Source organism: Notechis scutatus, chromosome 8, assembly GCF_049901735.1.
Source record: "Notechis scutatus isolate UNSWTSFEM ecotype Mainland chromosome 8, rNotScu1.2, whole genome shotgun sequence".
Classification (NCBI taxonomy): Eukaryota; Metazoa; Chordata; class Lepidosauria; order Squamata; family Elapidae; genus Notechis; species Notechis scutatus.
The window spans coordinates 23226758-23244026 of NC_142016.1; the positions used below are offsets into that span (position 1 = coordinate 23226758).

Consider the following 17269-nt stretch of genomic DNA (forward strand, 5'->3'; position numbering starts at 1 on the left):
TTTATCTGTAAACACAATGTATATATAAATTGGCACTTTATCTTTCCTACACATATTTACTTTATTATTTATTAAATTTGTTTGCCACACATCTCGACTCTTCCTAGACGTTCCTTTCCACGGGTTTTATTTATTTCCCACCTTTATTATTTTTATAAATAACTCAAGGTCACAAACATATCTAATACTTCCTCCTCCTATTTTCCCCATAACAGCCACCCTATGTGGCTTTCATTGCTAAGGCGGGACTAGAACTCCCAGTCTCCTGGTGACTGGCTCAAAATCACCCAGCAGGCTTTTCTGCCTAAGGAGGGATTAGAACTCCCAGTCTCCTGGTGATTGGTCCAAAGTCACCCAGTTGGATTTCATGCCTAAGGCGGGACTAGAACTCCCAGTCTCCTGGTGATTGGTCCAAAGTCACCCAGTCGGATTTCATGCCTAAGGCGGGACTAGAACTCTCAGTCTCCTGGTGATTGGTCCAAAGTCACCCAGTCGGATTTCATGCCTAAGGCGGGACTAGAACTCCCAGTCTCCTGGTGATTGGTCCAAAGTCACCCAGTCGGATTTCATGCCTAAGGCGGGACTAGAACTCCCAGTCTCCTGGTGATTGGTCCAAAGTCACCCAGTCGGATTTCATGCCTAAGGCAGGACTAGAACTCCCAGTCTCCTGGTGACTGGCTCAAAATCACCCAGCAGGCTTTTCTGCCTAAGGCAGGATTAGAACTCCCAGTCTCCTGGTGATTGGTCCAAAGTCACCCAGTCGGATTTCATGCCTAAGGCGGGGCTAGAACTCTCAGTCTCCTGGTGATTGGTCCAAAGTCACCCAGTCGGATTTCATGCCTAAAGCGGGACTAGAACTCCCAGTCTCCTGGTGACTGGCTCAAAGTCACCCAGCGGGATTTCATGCCTAAGACGGGACTAGAACTCACCATCTCCTGGTTTCTAGTTTGATGCCTGAATCATTAGACAAAACTGACTCTATATAACATTTACATAGTGCTTTTGCTACAAGATGTGTTCATTTATTTATAATGACAGGACCCTTTCCTCTTATTATACAATGGCATTATTTCTGCATATACAATCTTTCATCAATCTTTAATTTAAACTTCTTGTAAACATATAAGGAAAATATTCCGACGCGATCATGCTGCTTCTTTTGATATTTTATACATGGAAATTCAGGCTACCCGATCCGATCTTCCAAAAATTCTGAGCTGTCTTTCTTGGCTGCCATTCTCCCTGGAACGTTTTAGGTTCCTCCCCTGCCCCCTTGATATTTTATTTCTCTAGATTTTTAATCATTGAACAAACCACTGTTTCTGTGTGACATTTTGTGGTTAGCAGCCTTGGCTATTTGCCGAGTAGCAATTCAGAGCATGAAATCAGTGCTCCTCCAACTTGTCACCTTAAAGATATGTGGACCAACTCCCAGAATGCCTTAACTTAGCCAACCATGGGAATTCCAAGAGTTGAAATCCACCCACCTTCAAAGCTGACAAGTCGTTTTAACTTCTCCCTTTATTTTCCAACCATTTATAAAATAAATCCCATATCATACAATACAAAATAAAGGAAGAAGTTAAATGAATATAGTTACAATGATATGATATATAAGGTTGAGTAGTTTTTAATATGAATGTAACCCTAATAAGAATTCTATTCTATTGAATTCTACCGTATAGTGCAATATTAATGCAATATCAGGGATTTTCAATTCAATGTATAAAATGTGAAGTATATAAAATGGGTGTTTGTGTTTATTTTCATAGTCATAATGTACACTGAAGAAGGTGTTTAATTTCACTGTATGAGGTGCAATGACAATAAACTAAACTAAACTTAAAAAAAACTAAACTAAATTTTCTGACAGTGAGGACAATCCACCCATGGAACAGAAGTTGCCTTCAGAAGTTGTGGGAGCTTCATCCCTGGAGGCTTTCAAGAAGAGACTGGACTGCCATCTGTCAGAAATGGTGTAGGGTCTCCTGCTTGGGTGGCGGGTTGGACTAGAAGACCTCCAAGGTCCCTTCCAACTCCATTATTCTGTTGCCAAGGTTTCTGTTTTGTGCTGGTGCTCAGCTGTGCCTTTAAGAACAAACGACCTAATTTCTTGGGGGGTGGGGGGAAATAGTTTCCTCACTTTTTCTAGGCTGAGAAAAAATAACAACATGTACCTGTTGCCTGTTGCCAACCTGTTCTTAAAGGCACACATGTATTCCAAGCGCCTGAGAACTGGCAAGGCGCAGCCTGCATTTTAATGATGCATCCCACACGGGATGAGTTCCAGTTTTGAGGACAAGCCCAGGGGCAGGAAGGGTTGCTTTCGGGAAGTTTACTAATTGCAAGCGCTGATCCTTAGCCAACCCACCAAAAAATGCAGAAGTAAATGCTGTGGAGCATGCAAACCAAATGTGGGGAAAGGTTCAGTCGCGATCAAGATTAAGAAGTCAGAATATGGCAATTCGATCTCAAGGGAGGAACAGTTAACAGAATAACAGAGTCGGAGGGAACCTTGGAGGTCTTCTAGTCCAACCCCGTCTTGCTCAGGCAGGAAACCCTATCCCATTTCAGACAAAGGGTTATCCAATATCTTCTTTAAAAACTTCCACTGTTTGGAGCATTTACAACTTCTGGAAGGAAGTTGTTCCACTTATTAATTCACTGCCAGGAAATTTCTCCTTAGTTCTAAGTTGCTTCTCTCCTTGATTAGTTTCCATCCGTTGCTTTTTCTCCTGCCTTTAGGTGCTTTGGAGAAGAGGCTGACACCCCTCTTCTCTGGGGCAGCCCCTCAAATACTGGAACACTGGTGTCATGTTCCCTCCTCATCCTCCTTTCTTTGGTTCAAGTCATTCAATCAGCCAGCCGTGTCCGCTTCAAAAGAATACACTTTAGTTCTCCTTCCCCCTCTCTCTTTCTCTCACGACAGTTATAAGTGTGAAAAATGATCACAAGTCACTTTTTTCAATGCCATTGTAACTTTGAACAGTCACTAAATGAACTGTTGTAAGTGAAGGACTTCCTGTATATTTACAGTATATCTATATCTATATCTCTGTCTCTACCTATCCATCTTCTTTCTCATATCTCTATTTCTCTTATCTCTATCTCTTATCTCTATTTCTATCTCTATCTCCACCATATCTCTACCTCTTATCTCTATCTCTATTTCTTATCTCTATCTCTATCTCCACAGTATCTCATCTCTATCTCCTATCTCTATTTTTCTTATCTCTATCTCTATTTCTATCTCTGTCTCCATCATATCTCTATCTTCACATATCTCTATCTCTTATCTCTATCTCTATTTCTTTTTCTATCTCCACTGTATCTTTATCTCTGCTGTATCTCTTATCTCTATCTCTGTCTCTGTCTCTATATCTAGCTAACACACACATATATAATATTCATATGTACATATCAAGCCCATATATGTGTTGGTGGTCCAAAAGAGCTGTTCCAAAATGCTAGGAACAGCTGAGATGCTATGAAGAACCCTCAAACTCCGAGGTAGAAGAGGACCCAAGAATGAGAAAGACACAGGCCAGAAAAGAATATTTTTAATATACGAATATCACCGCTTCACCAAACAAAGTCAATGGGAGAAACCAGATTTGCTTAACAACCTTCCAGTTGCCTCTCATAACTTCACAGCTTCACAACCGTGGCAAGAAAGGTTACAAAATTGGCCATGACTCACTTATCAACTAGCTGGTTTAGCAATGAAAACTCTGGTCCCCATTTTGGTTGTAAGTCGAGGACTATCTGTGTTCCTTGAACCTGGAGGCTGTGCAACCTCTGCTTTCCTTTCCTTTCCACGGTGAGGTATTCTCTCAGTTGAAATGTGAGAATCTCATCTTTTACCCAAATCTCAAACATGAATTTGTAACCCTTTTAGGCTGTCTTGCCATTTGACCCAGCTTGGAAATTTCCCAGCCTGAAGAGAATGTCCCTTATCCTTTCACCTTATTTTGAGAAGGATGCTACAAGCGGTCAAAGATAGATGCCCCATCTTTAGATAAGAGCCGGCCTTTCTTTCAAACTCTCTCTCACACACACACACACCCCAAACTCTAGAATGAAAACAAACCAGTTTCGATGGGATATTATCGTTCGCAAGAGGGTGTAGGGCAAGGGCCTTCAAACTTGACAGCTTTAAGACTTGTGGACTTCCAACTCCCAGAATTCCTCTTCCAGTCATGTTAGCTCAGGAATTTTGGGAGTTGAAGTCCACAAGTCATAAACTTGCCAAGTTTGAAGACCCTTGGTGTAGAGAAACAAGGAGAATATCAGATGAGAGATGTCTACAGATGTGCGATGGGATTAAATACACTTCCTCTTGGAGATAGAAAACCAACATTGGTGAAATCCTCAGAAGTCCTCACAATTTTCTGGCTGTCTCAGAGGAGCCCATCTTCTAGGCCGACCATCGTGTCTCAAAGCTGAGGTCAGATGGACATCTGTGCAAGATCCACACACGCACACACACACACACACATCTGGAGAGAATAAGGCTTTTTCTCTCTATGTGAATTATTTGGGGTCCTCAGAATTTTTAGAAGAACTGCACAATCACAGAATAACAGAGTTGGAAGGGTCCTTGTTGGTCTTCTAGTCCAACCCCCGATCAAGTCTATATTGAGTGACAGCCCCGGCTATCCATTTCCTCTTCCATCCCTCTAGATCTTCTAGACCGTGGTCCACAGTTTGGGTGAAAGATGTTGGCCAACTGACTGCCCAACTCTGTGTGACTCCATGCCATCAAGAGACAGTCTTGGGTTCAATAAAATATGGATTTAACAATAGGTTAAAGCTATTTGTATTCGCAGTCTGGCAGAGAAAGATTCTTTGATCCCACAAAGATAGAAATATTTGGATTACAGTATTTTGTTTTTGTCCCAATGTTTTTGGATGGGTCATTACCTGAGATGACCCAAGAATCAGGAATCTCTCAGCAATAGTATCATCTCTTGATTTCAGTGTAAACGGACTTCTCACTGTAAAGTAAGTCCTAAAAAAAGGAGAGAAAGAAAAATGCAATAAATATTTTTATATTTAATAAATATAAATAAAGTTGCACACCACTGGCATTGACAAAATCACCACCAGTCAATTGCAAAAGGCAGCTTTATTTTGATCAGCTTACATCCTGAGATGACAACTTTTAACACCATCAAACAACAACAGCTGCCTATTCCCAGATGATTGAGAAGGACTCGATAGGTGGATAAAAATAAATCCAATCTAAACATCTTATTGACTGTGCAACCATCAATAACTTATAGGGATCTGCTGGAAAATTGGTTGAAAGATTTCTTAACAAGCCTCAACCTCTGGCTCCTTTTCATCTCAAGTCCAATGTTGTGATTATTATAAATTAAGCCGCATGGAAGATCCGCTTAGGATAATCACCTGAATTGGAACGTACCGTATAGTTTGAATCCAACTTGGGGCAAGTCCCTGGAAGAGGCTGCAAAAGAGAAAAATATACAACCATGGTAGAGGGGGGAGGGATCCCTTAAAGCTAGAAAACCAAGGTTCTTTTTTTAAAAAAAACAAACTTTCCCTTCCTTTTTACTTTGCGTTTTTAAGAGAAATGTTAAAGATCCATTAAACCGAGCAACAACAAAAATAAATCAAGGTGGCAGCCACATGGTACAATTGAAGCACCACCCATTTTATGTAAATTGCCTGTGCAAATTTTAAAATGGGTGGGGCTTTGATGTCCCTGTTTGACTTTACATGGAGACATTTTGTGAAGGCTCTTTTTTGGCAGTTAACAGGGAGGGAGGGAGGGAGGGAGGGAGGGAAGGAAGGAAGGAAGGAAGGAAGGAAGGAAGGAAGGAAGGAAGGAAGGAAGGAAGGAAGGAAGGAATCCTACTCCCACAAAGAAAGCAGGAGCAAATCCTAAAGCCATCCATGCCTAGAGAACAGTGTTTGTCAACCTTGGCAACTTTAAGGCTTGTGGATTTCAACTCCCAGAATTCATGCTGGCTGGGGAATTCTGGGAGTTGAAGTCCACGAGTCTTAAAGTTGCCCAGGTTGGAGAGCTCCGCTCTAGAAAAGTGAAAGATCCAGGTTGAACTCAAAACCAGAAGTTGCTCTTTGCATTAAAGTCATCTGTTCCTCCAATGGGGGGGGAAAGGGGGACATCAGTCTGTGGAGCCTTCTTTTCCAAGAAACATAGGTCCATCTTCTACTCCAGTGAGGTCACCAATTCGAGAGTCTGGCCCATGTTGATTTGGTCCATCTCCTGAGCCCTCGACCTCCTTCACTGTTCAACCTCAGTAGAAACCAAGGAGAACACAAGTGGAGACTCACCGGAAGAGGGGCAGAGATCGGGAGCAGATCCTTTGGTGTTTCCACTGCAGAATCCACTACCTCATAAATGGGTTCTTTGTCATCTGGAAAACAGAAGGAAAGGGTGTGATGTCATCACTAACCCACCACTGTATAGTGCAATATTAATGCAATATTGTGGAATTAAATGGCTGAGAGTAATGGGGTATTTACATTTTTAAATTGCATAGAGATGATTGTATGGTTGGTTGTGTTTAGTTTAAATTTTTTTTTTTTTTCTTTTTAGTGGTGTTTGTCCAGTTTTTACTTTGTGGAAGAGCACCTCATTTCGTTGCACCCGCTTGCGAGTGTAATGACAAATAAATTCTGATGTCTTATGTCTTATGTCTTAATATCAGAGGGTTTCAATTCAATTGTATAGAATGCGAAGGATGGGTGTTTGTGTTTTATCGTTATCGTTGTAATGCACACTGAAGACGGCATTTAATTTTGTTGTACGAGGTGCAATGGCCATAAAGTTAACTAAACTAAACTAAAACTAAACTACCTGTAGCTAAAACTAAACTACCTGTAGGTATTACCATGTTTAGATGGAGGTGACTTTTTTACTCCTAGACCTAGATCCAATTTTCCTGTTACCCTGAAAGAGAGAGAGAGAAAGAGAGATTGAGTTGGATGAGAACGAAGGTTGGGTAACATTTCTAACTTCTTGCACATTTCCATGGAAGTGCAGATACTCATCGTTGGTGGAGGGCACTCCTCCCTCCTGGAACCAAACCTGAAAGGCATGATTCTCTCTCTGACCTGAATCCCAGCAATGTTTGCCCAACAACCCCCCGTAATTTCAGATTTCAACATTTGGAGCAGAGGTGGTATTCAGTCGGTTCTTCTGACCAGTTCTGGAGAACCGGTAGCGGAAATTCTGAGTAGTTCGGAGAACCGCCAAATGCCACCTCTGACTAGCCCCGCCCTCATCTATTCTCCGCCTCCAGAGTCCCAGCTGATTGGCTGGTTCTTCTTTGGTTGCCCTGCACAGGAGAACGGAGCTGGAAAGCAGGTTAGTGGGGTGGGGAGGGAATGGGGATTTTGCAGTAACCTTCCCCTGCCACGCCCACCAAGCCAAACCACGCCCACATAACTAGTAGTAAAAAAAAATTGAATCCCACCACTGATTTGGAGACCTGATTAGAATCATGACCGAACTAGGGAGGGGAGGTAAGAGGGGAGAGAGGGGGGAGGGAAGTAGGAAACTCCTACCCTGTGCTGGGTTCCGATTTCCGTAAAACAAACCGGTAAACCATCACGGCGATGAGTGCCCCGCACAGCAAAACGCCAACCAGAACCCCAGCCACAATCCAGCCCAACTTCGAAGGTTCTTTGGGAACCTCCTTAACGGGGGAGGTTCCTTTTCTTGTTGTGGTCACCGTTGTTGCTGTTGTCGCCGTGGTCAGAGGTGGTGCTAGAATAGAAATAAGGATGGAGGGATCAGGGTTAACCATTCCTGACCCTGTGCTAGCCAGTGAGGCTTTGAAGTTGTTTTAGATTGGGCCTCTTAGCTCACCCATCTTTCAATGGCTGGAGCTCAGCTAAACCTTCCTGGATATCTACCAGCTTCTCACCAGTTAGGTGAGAATTTTGGTTGCATCTGAGATTCAGTGTTGTTCAACCTCAGCAATTTTAAGATGGGTGGACTTCGATTTCCCAGAACTCCCCAGGAAGCATGCTTTAAGACGAGTGGACTTCAACTCCCTGAAGTCCCCATCTAGGGTATTTTAAGATGAGTGGACTTCAATTCCCAGAATTCCCCAGACAGATAGGTGGATTTCAAATCCCAGAATTCCCCAGACAGCATGCTTTAAGATGAGTGGACTTCAACTCCCAGAATTCCCTAGTCAGTGTGCTTTAAGATGGGTGGACAAACTCCCAGAATGCCCCAAGCAGCATACTTTAAGATAGGTGGACTTCAATTCCCAGAATTCCCCGGACAGATAGGTGGATTTCAAATCCCAGAATTCCCCAGACAGCATGCTTTAAGATGAGTGGACTTCAACTCCCAGAAGCCCGCATTTAGTGTACTTTAAGATGAGTGGACTTCAACTCCCAGTACTCCCTAGTCAGTGTGCTTTAAGATGGGTGGACAAACTCCCAGAATGTCCCAAGCAGCATACTTTAAGATAGGTGGACTTCAACTCCCAGAAATCCCCAGACAGATAGGTGGACTTCAAATCCCAGAGCTCCCCAGACAGCATGCTTTAAGATGAGTGGACTTCAGCTCCCTGAAGTCCCCATCTAGGATATTTTAAGATAAGTGGACTTCTATTCCCCAGACAAATAGGTGGACTTCAGCTCCCAGAATTCCCCATCTAGGGTATTTTAAGATGAGTGGACTTCAATTCCCAGAATTCCCCAGCTGTGTGATTTAAGATGAATGGACTTCAACTCCCAGAATTCAACGGTCATAATCAGTATGAAAAATGGTCATGTCATTTTTTTTCAGTGCCGAATGGCCCCTAAACAAACGGCTTTATAAGTCAAGGACCCGTACTTACTAGCCAACCGGAGATCGATGGAGCCATTGAGAATTTCTTTGGGCCGCAGTAGAATCACAACATTGTACTGGCCGGCATCGCTGTGCTTCAGCCCAGTAATCTGGATAGATCCATTATGGAAACCAAATTCTCTGTTGGTAAATTGAACCCCGTTGCGCTGAGGGCGATAGTTTCCGGGGAAGAAGCTGAAGATCCTTGAAGACCCCTGAGAAGCCAACCCTCGGAACCAGCTGACTTCACGGATGTCACCCTGCACTCTTTCCACAGAGAAAGTGACGTTCTGACCTTCGGCGGGATTCTCTGGGATGGACACTATATTGATCCTGCTTGCTTGGACCAGAATAATCCACAGGGCTAGGAAAAAGGCTGTCAGGAGAACAGAGAAATAATTGCATGGGGTGTCCCACAGAGGGCTGGACTAGAAGACCTCCAACAAACCACTCCCGTTCAAATCATCAGTCTCTAGCTGCATAATCTCAGAGTTTAAAAAAAATGATTTATTAGGAGTGACCATGTCGGCATTACCTGGGTGCAGCCGATACTAAGACACATCATTCATTTCCCTCTTGCCCCTGGTCTTCCCCCCACCCCCTGGATGTATATTCTCCACTGGGACACGTCCATAGTCAAGAGTCATACTCTCCAGTAATAATCTTGCGCATCAACAGCTTTAGCTGCCTAGCAATTATCTGAAGCATTTAAGGAATGCACTACTTTCTCCCACTCCCTTTCTGCTGGCAACTAAAAAGACCAAAGAAGTATTTTTTTTTAGTTGACACCAAGGTCCCTTCCACCCTCTCTTATTCTGGTTATTATCTCTTTTATAAGAAATACAGTTGGACACCTAGAAAGGAATCCGACATGGTCTCTGTCTTGAAATAAACAAAATGTCCCCATCAAGATTTCTCATCAACAAAGATGATTCGGGGACTTGAGGCTAAAACATATAAAGCATGGTTACCGGAATTGCGTATGTCTAGTTTAATGAAAAGAAAGACCACAAGTGACATGATAGCAGTGTTCCAATATCTCAGGGGCTGCCCCAAAGAAGAGGGAGTCAAGCTATTCTCCAAAACTGCTGAAGGCAGGACAAGAAGCAACGGGTGGAAACTAATCAAGGAGAGAAGCAACTCAGAACTAAGGAGGAATTTCCTGACAATAAGAACAATTAACCAGTGGAACAACTTGCCTCTAGAAGCTGTGAATGCTCCAACACTGGAAGTTTTTAAGACGAGACTGGACAACTATTGGTCTGAAATGCTATAGGGTTTCCTGCCTAGGCAGGGGGTTGGACTAGGTCCCTTCTAACTCTATTTATTCTACTCTACTTATATTCTATTCCATTCCATTCCAACTATTCTATTCTATTCTATTCTATTCTATTCTATTCTATTCTATGCTATGCTATGCTATGCTATGCTATGCTATTCTATTCTATTCTATTCTATTCTATTCTATTCTATTCTATTCTATTCTATTCTATTCTATTCTATTCTACTCTACTCTACTCTACTCTACTCTACTCTACTCTACTCTACTCTTCTATATTTACATTATTTATATTTACATTTATATTTCTATTCTTCCCAGCTCTACCACTTACCTCTCAAGGAAAGGTGTTTATAAAAACCCTGCATTTTCTCCATTGGCATGCTGCTTGCTGCAGCTTGAAAAGGGAATGGTGGCCTTGCCGGTCAAGCCTTTGAATTCCAGCTTGGTTCCATTATACAGGGAGAATCCTTAGTGGTTCCCAAGGCTACCTCTGCTCTTTCAGAGGTTGCCACAATCCAAGCGGACGTTTCTTCCTACTCCTGATCAGCCTCTTGAGAGCAGAAGCCTTCAAGGAGGGGATGTGAAAACTGGGCGTCAAACTCGCCCAAGCTTGACTCCTCTGCTGCCAAGGAATGTCCTGGAATATTAAGAGCTCAATTATCCCTGCCAAGAAGCCAGGGGACTGAGGGTCCCCCCCACCCCCAGCAGGAGCCAAAGTCCAGCGTGAGGAAAGATCTCCAACCTTAGGCATGGATTCCAAGATCTTTCCCAACCCTCAGAAAGCTCAGGTTGCCCAAAGATCTGCTGATGGGGTTCCACAGAGGAAAATGCAATCTTTCATTAAATGTCCGGTTTGGCACTGCAACCAAACAGGACAGACACAGACTTCAACAGATAGTTACGACCAGTGGTGGGATTCAAAAATGTTTACTCTTGATTCTGTGGGCATGGCTTGGTGGGCATGGCAGGGGAAGGACACTGCAAAATCCCCATTCCCTCCCCACCCCACTCCACTGGCCTGCTTTCCAGCTCCATTCTCCTGTGCAGGGCAACCAAAGAAGACCCAGCCGATCAGCTGGGACTCAATGGGAGGCAAAGAATAGAAGAGGCGGGACCAAGTCAGAGGTGGTATTAGCTGGTTCTTAGAACCACTCAAAATTTCTGCTACCAGTTCTCCAGAACTGGTCAGAACCTGCTGATTACCACCTCTGGTGAGGACTGCAGAAAAAAAACCAATTGCAACCATCTTGCCTTCTATTGAAGATTTGTAGACTGCACAAACCAGAAAGAGGGCTGAGAAAATATTTACGCATACACACCTTGGAGATAAACTGTTTCAACTCCTTCTCTCTGGATGCCACTATAGGGCATTACATGCCAAAACAATTAGACACAAAATAGTTTCTTTCTCCCCGTGCCATCCCTCTATTGAACATCTCATTCCCACAGCGCTGTTGTTGGCCTGAAGATATTTACCCATCTATTAGGCTGTCTTGCGATTATCCTTGCCATCTGCTCATCTTTCTCGTCTTCACCTCTTTCCTATGAGCTTCTCCTCTTGATATCTATGATTGTCACTTGTTGTTCATATCATATGACTAACGATTGCAAATATGATCTATGGTATATGACCTATCTATATATTGTTGTTTGTATGTACACTGAAAGCTTCTGCACCGGAGAGAAATTCCTTGAGTGTCCAATAACAACTGGCCAATAAAGAATTCTGTCTGTCTGTGTCTATCTATTTGTCTGCCTGTCTGTCTATCTATCTATCTATCTATCTATCTATCTATCTATCTATCTATCTTCTATTGTATCTATCCTATCTATTTTATCTATCTTATCATCTATCCATCCATCCATCCATCCATCCATCCATCTATTCTATCTATTGATCTATCCTATCCTATCCTATCCTATCCTATCCTATCCTATCCTTATCTATCTATCTATCTATCTATCTATCTATCTATCGTATCAATCTATCTATTGTATCAATCTATCTATCCATCCATCTATTCTATCCATCCATCTCCACCCATTCTATCTATCTATCATCTATCTATCTATCTATCTATCTATCTATCTATCTATCTATCTATCTATCTATCTATCTATCTATCTATCATCTATCATCTATCTATCTATCTATCTATCTATCTATCTATCTATCTATCTATCTATCTGTTCTTCCCCAACCTCCTACCTCCCTCCTAGCTCTATCGTGAAGTCCATAATACTGGGAAAGGTGGAAAGAAAGAAAACAAGAGGATGACCAGCAGCAAATGGGTGGATTCAAATACATCAGCTATGCATACACTATTGAAAGATCTGAAGTTCAGGATGGGAACATGTCATCCTGGAAGAAATCCATCTAAAAGTTTGAGAATGCCTAATCCACCAGTCACCTAGCTCCCAAGTCCTCCTCTACCGCGGGGTCCTTGGCGCTCTTTGAGCCTGGTGGTTTTCTTGCAGACGTTTCATTATCCAGTTAGGTAACATCCCCAACACTGGGAAAAGTGACAGAAACTCTGAAGGCGTCACCTAGTTAGGTAATGGAATGTCTGCAAGAAAACCAACAAGCTCAGTAAATACCAAGGACCCCCACCATTCAACTCTGAGTTACAAATACCCTCTTCTATCCATGCCTCTCTACTTTCCAGTGGCTAGAATAGCTGACATCCTACTGTGACACTCCAAGCTGCCTAAGGATGGATAATTTGGACAGGAATATCCCCAAAGGACCAAGGAAAGATAATTTGAGAGGAGAAAGGTCGAAGGTGGCCCTCAACAGCTGATGACTAGGGAGGACTGTCCTTCTTTGCTCTAATCCAAGGCTTGACTCCTGACGAATGTATCTTTTCTTTTGTGTATACTGAGAGTATTTGCACCAAGACAAATTCCTTGTGTGTCCAATCACACTTGGCCAATAAAGTATTCTATTCTATTCTATTCTATTCTATTCTATTCTATTCTATTCTATTCTATTCTATTCTATTCTATTCTATTCTATTCTATTCTGTTCCCTCCAAACATGGCAAGTTTAAGACTTGTGGACTTCAAACTCCCACAGCAGGCAAATTCTGGGAGTTGGAAATCCACAAGTCTTAAAGTTGTCAAGTTTGGAGACCTGTGTTCTAAACATACAGCCATTCTCCTTGCCCCACATTCAAGATCTCTTAACTGGAGTTTCCTTCCCGACGACGTAATGCTCAAAAGCAGCCTTTTGGGATCCCATAGGAATTTCCCATTCCCTTCCAGCCCTACCCACTCAACTCTACTCCCCTCCTGCTACGGAAAACTGCTCCGTTTTCTCACCTTCAGTAAAGGAACGGAGTCTCCAAGGAGTCCCCCATCTCGGGGCCTTCATGGCTTGTTTTCCAACTTCATCGGTCTCTGTCCTCCTTCCTTTCCTTCCTTGTTTTTCACCTACAGATTCCTGAGTTTCAGCAACCGAACCGGCTGGATTCCAGGATGACAGCAAGAGGCAGGGCAGCTGCTTCCACTCGGGTGTAGTAAGGAGTCTGCAGCTCCAAATATGTTGCCTGCCCTTGCACAACACGCTTAGCTGTGTGAACTTCCCCAAGACTTTGGATTGGAAAGCAGCAAAGGAGGCTGGGCTTATACAGCCAAAACACGCTGAGCCTCGGGGGGAAAAAAAAAAAAAATCTAACCTACTAAGTGTAGCCCCGTCCAGCTTTTGCAAATCAATATTTAACAGAGTTGGGAGGGACCTTGGAGATCTTCTAGTAGAGTGGTCACCAACCAGTGGGCCGGGGACCGCTGGTGGTCCATGAGAAAATGTTGGTGGTCCGCAGAGAAATGTCACCCCCAAAGCAATTAATCCAGGCTGCCTGGGAACACAAGGCTGTGCTGCCCACGTGGCCCGTGGGAACACAAGGCTTGTGTCGCTTGCATTGCGAACACTATGAGGTAGTGAGGGGAGGGGGAAAGGGAGGAGGGGGAACTTGCCCCATTCACCTCATGCACCTGGCTTGGCCACCAGGCTGCTTCTTTCCGCTTCTTTCTTCTTCTGCTTTTGGCTGCACACAAGGAAAGCAGCAAAAGTCTTTCTTTCTCTCCCCCAAACTCCACCAGAAATGAGTCTTTGGGACCCTGCAAAGCCTCCTGGGCCAAGAGGCTGTGCCGGCAAAGACTTGTTTCTGACGGAGTTTGGGGGAGAGAAAGAAAGACTTTTGCTGCGTCTGCTGCTTTCCTTGCATGAAGCCAAAAGTCTCTCTCTCTCTCTCCCTCTTCCTCTCCCTCTCTCTCTCTCTCTTCCTCTTCCTCTCTCTCTCTCTCTCTCTCTCCCCCTCCCCCTGAGAATGGAGCTGGAGACAGTAAAGAATGATTGATTGGTAGGAAAACGGGGTGGAGGATTTTCCTGCAGACTTTTTGGGAGCTAGTTTCCTCACTCAGCTACTGTAACTCTCAAATGCACGGTGCTGCTTGAGTTCACGGAACATCCTCAAATAATCGGGTTACACTGAACACTTTTTAAAAATGCATTTGTTTATTTACATCGCTCCTTTATTGTTTTTACAAATCACTCAAGGTGGTGAACATACTTCATACAATTTCTGCCTCCTATTTTCCCCATAACAACCACCCTGTGAGGTGGGTTGGGCAGAGAGAGAGGAACTGGACTAAGGTCACCCAATCAAATTTCACTGGGTTGGACTAGAACTCACCACCTCCTAGTGATTGCCCCAAAATCACCGAGTGGTCTTTCTTGCCTAAGAAAGTCAGGACTAGAACTCCCAATCTCCTGGTGATTGGCCCAGTGTCACCTAGCCAGCTTTCATGGCTAAGGCAGAACTAGAACTCACTGTCTCCTGGTGATTGGTCCAAAGTCACCCAGTGGCCTTTCTTGCCTAAGGCAGGACTAGAACTCACCATTTCCTGGTGATTGGCCCAGAGTCACACAGTGGCCTTTCTTGCCTAAGGTGGGACTAGAACTCACCGTTTCCTGGTGATTGGCCGAGAGTCACCCAGCCAGCTTTCATGGCTAAGGCAGAACTAGAACTCACTGTCTTCTAGTGATTGGTCCAAAGTCACCCAGTGGCCTTACTTGCCTAAGGCGGGACTAGAACTCACCGTTTCCTGTTGATTGGTCCAAAGTCACCCAGTGGCCTTACTTGCCTAAGGCGGGACTAGAACTCACCGTTTCCTGGTGGTTGGCCCAGAGTCACCCAGTAGCCTTTCTTGCCTAAGGTGGGACTAGAACTCACCGTTTCCTGGTGATTGGCCCAGAGTCACCCAGTGGCCTTTCTTGCCTAAGGCGGGACTAGAACTCACCGTTTCCTGGTGATTGGCCCAGAGTCACCCAGCCAGCTTTCATGGCTAAGGTGGAACTAGAACTCCCTGTCTCCTGGTGATTGGCCCAGAGTCACCCAGTGGCCTTTCTTGCCTAAGGCGGGACTAGAACTCACCGTTTCCTGGTGATTGGCCCAGAGTCACCCAGCCAGCTTTCATGGCTAAGGTGGAACTAGAACTCCCTGTCTCCTGGTGATTGGCCCAGAGTCACCCAGTGGCCTTTCTTGCCTAAGGCGGGACTAGAACTCACCGTTTCCTGGTGATTGGCCCAGAGTCACCCAGCCAGCTTTCATGGCTAAGGTGGAACTAGAACTCCCTGTCTCCTGGTGATTGGCCCAGAGTCACCCAGTGGCCTTTCTTGCCTAAGGCGGGACTAGAACTCACCGTTTCCTGGTGATTGGCCCAGAGTCACCCAGCCAGCTTTCATGGCTAAGGCAGAACTAGAACTCACCGTTTCCTGGTGATTGGCCCAGAGTCACCCAGCCAGCTTTCATGGCTAAGGCAGAACTAGAACTCACTGTCTCCTGGTGATTGGTCCAAAGTCACCCAGTGGCCTTACTTGCCTAAGGCGGGACTAGAACTCACTGTTTCCTGGTGATTGGCCCAGAGTCACCTAGCCAGCTTTCATGGCTAAGGCAGAACTAGAACTCACTGTCTCCTGGTGATTGGTCCAAAGTCACCCAGTGGCCTTACTTGCCTAAGGCGGGACTAGAACTCACCGTTTCCTGGTGGTTGGCCCAGAGTCACCCAGTGGCCTTTCTTGCTTTCCCATTTTCTAACCTGGTGCCTTACCCCAGGGGTGGGATTCAAATTTTTTAACAACCGGGTTTGTGGGCGTGGATATATGGGCGTGGCTATGTGGGTGTGGCTATATGACTGGGTAAGTGTGGCCTTTTTTTTTTTTTTGCAGCATCCCTCCTTCTTGTTGTTTTTTGCCTCCTGGGCCTTAGGGAAGCCTCCGAGGGGGTGGCGTTTTTGCTCTCAGAAAGCTTCCCTGGGGCCCAGGAAAGCAAAAAATGGAGTGCAGGGGGGGGGCGCAGTGCCCCCCTCCTCCCTGTGCTCCATTTCTGGGCCTCCTGGGCAAAGCAGTAAGACAGAGAGCGGGATCCCGGAACAGCTGATCATCGGAACAACTGATTGTTGGCAGGGAGGGAAAAGAAATACCTTAAGGAGTGACCGGGTGCAGGAGAATGCAGTCGGCAATGTTGGGCATGCGCGATAAGGACTGACTGGGTGGGAAGGGGAGGGGCAGGTGGAGAGGGGCGGGGCCAGCCAGGGTCATGATTTGCCGGTTCGCCAAACTGCGCAGAATCATAATAACCAGTTCTATAGAACCAGTCCAAACCAATAGAATCCCCACCCCTGCCTTGCCCACTAAACCTATTTTCTGGGTTCACCATCATGGATCTTTCCACTAATTAAACCAATGGCTGGAATTCACACACTTTACCTTACCCCAAAGCAAGACATCTTCTTTTAAGGCACCTTCCCCCAAATTTAGCACACCGAATCAACATGTCCGTTAGACATTCTCTGACCTGGTTAAAATAGACTGCTCTAGTTGGCCCCAAAATCGGCCCTTAATCTGTCAAGCAAGGCCTCCTCCTTTTTCACATTGTGTTGGCCTGGAATGTCGTGGTCACAACTAGATTTTTGTGTGTGTGTGCTGGAAAGTTGTGGGTTGCATGACTCATGAGAAATTGCACATTGGTGGCGCAGGCGTTCCTTAAGAGATCGGAAATTTTCGTTTTGTTTTCAAGCTCAAGTATGCCAGGGGAACCAAGTCATTCGTAAGCTATAGAAGGGAGGAATGCCTTCTGCACATGCAT

The 17269-nt window shown here is 44.7% G+C and overlaps 1 protein-coding gene across 4 annotated transcripts; it reads right to left on the reverse strand.

Moving 5' to 3' along the window:
- Positions 1 to 3546: 3546 nt before the first annotated feature.
- On the reverse strand, positions 3547 to 13693 carry CEACAM19 (CEA cell adhesion molecule 19). Of its 4 annotated transcripts, none has more exons than XM_087971134.1 (7): positions 13443 to 13693; positions 8850 to 9215; positions 7558 to 7759; positions 6882 to 6940; positions 6322 to 6404; positions 5429 to 5470; positions 3547 to 5011 (listed from the first exon to the last, which is right to left on the reverse strand). In XM_087971134.1, exons 1-7 carry the CDS (start codon positions 13492 to 13494, stop codon positions 4964 to 4966), a joined length of 852 nt encoding a protein of 283 aa, XP_087827260.1. In that variant the 5' UTR covers positions 13495 to 13693; the 3' UTR covers positions 3547 to 4963. The 4 variants fall into 4 exon arrangements, with proteins under 4 accessions (XP_087827260.1, XP_087827257.1, XP_026537187.1 ...); XM_087971131.1 differs by having other exon boundaries at positions 5413 to 5470; positions 13443 to 13680; XM_026681402.2 differs by lacking the exon at positions 13443 to 13693 and adding an exon at positions 10453 to 10666.
- Positions 13694 to 17269: the final 3576 nt, after the last annotated feature.

Coding starts and splice junctions, on each gene's coding strand:
- CEACAM19 (XM_087971134.1), bottom strand. CDS start 13,494: ATGAAGGCCCCGAGATGGGGGACTCCTTGGAGACTCCGTTCCTTTACT. Junction 6,405..6,881: donor GTCACCTCCATCTAAACATG/GTAATACCTACA, acceptor TCTGTTTTCCAG/ATGACAAAGAACCCATTTAT. Junction 5,012..5,428: donor AGTTGGATTCAAACTATACG/GTACGTTCCAAT, acceptor TCCTTTTTTTAG/GACTTACTTTACAGTGAGAA.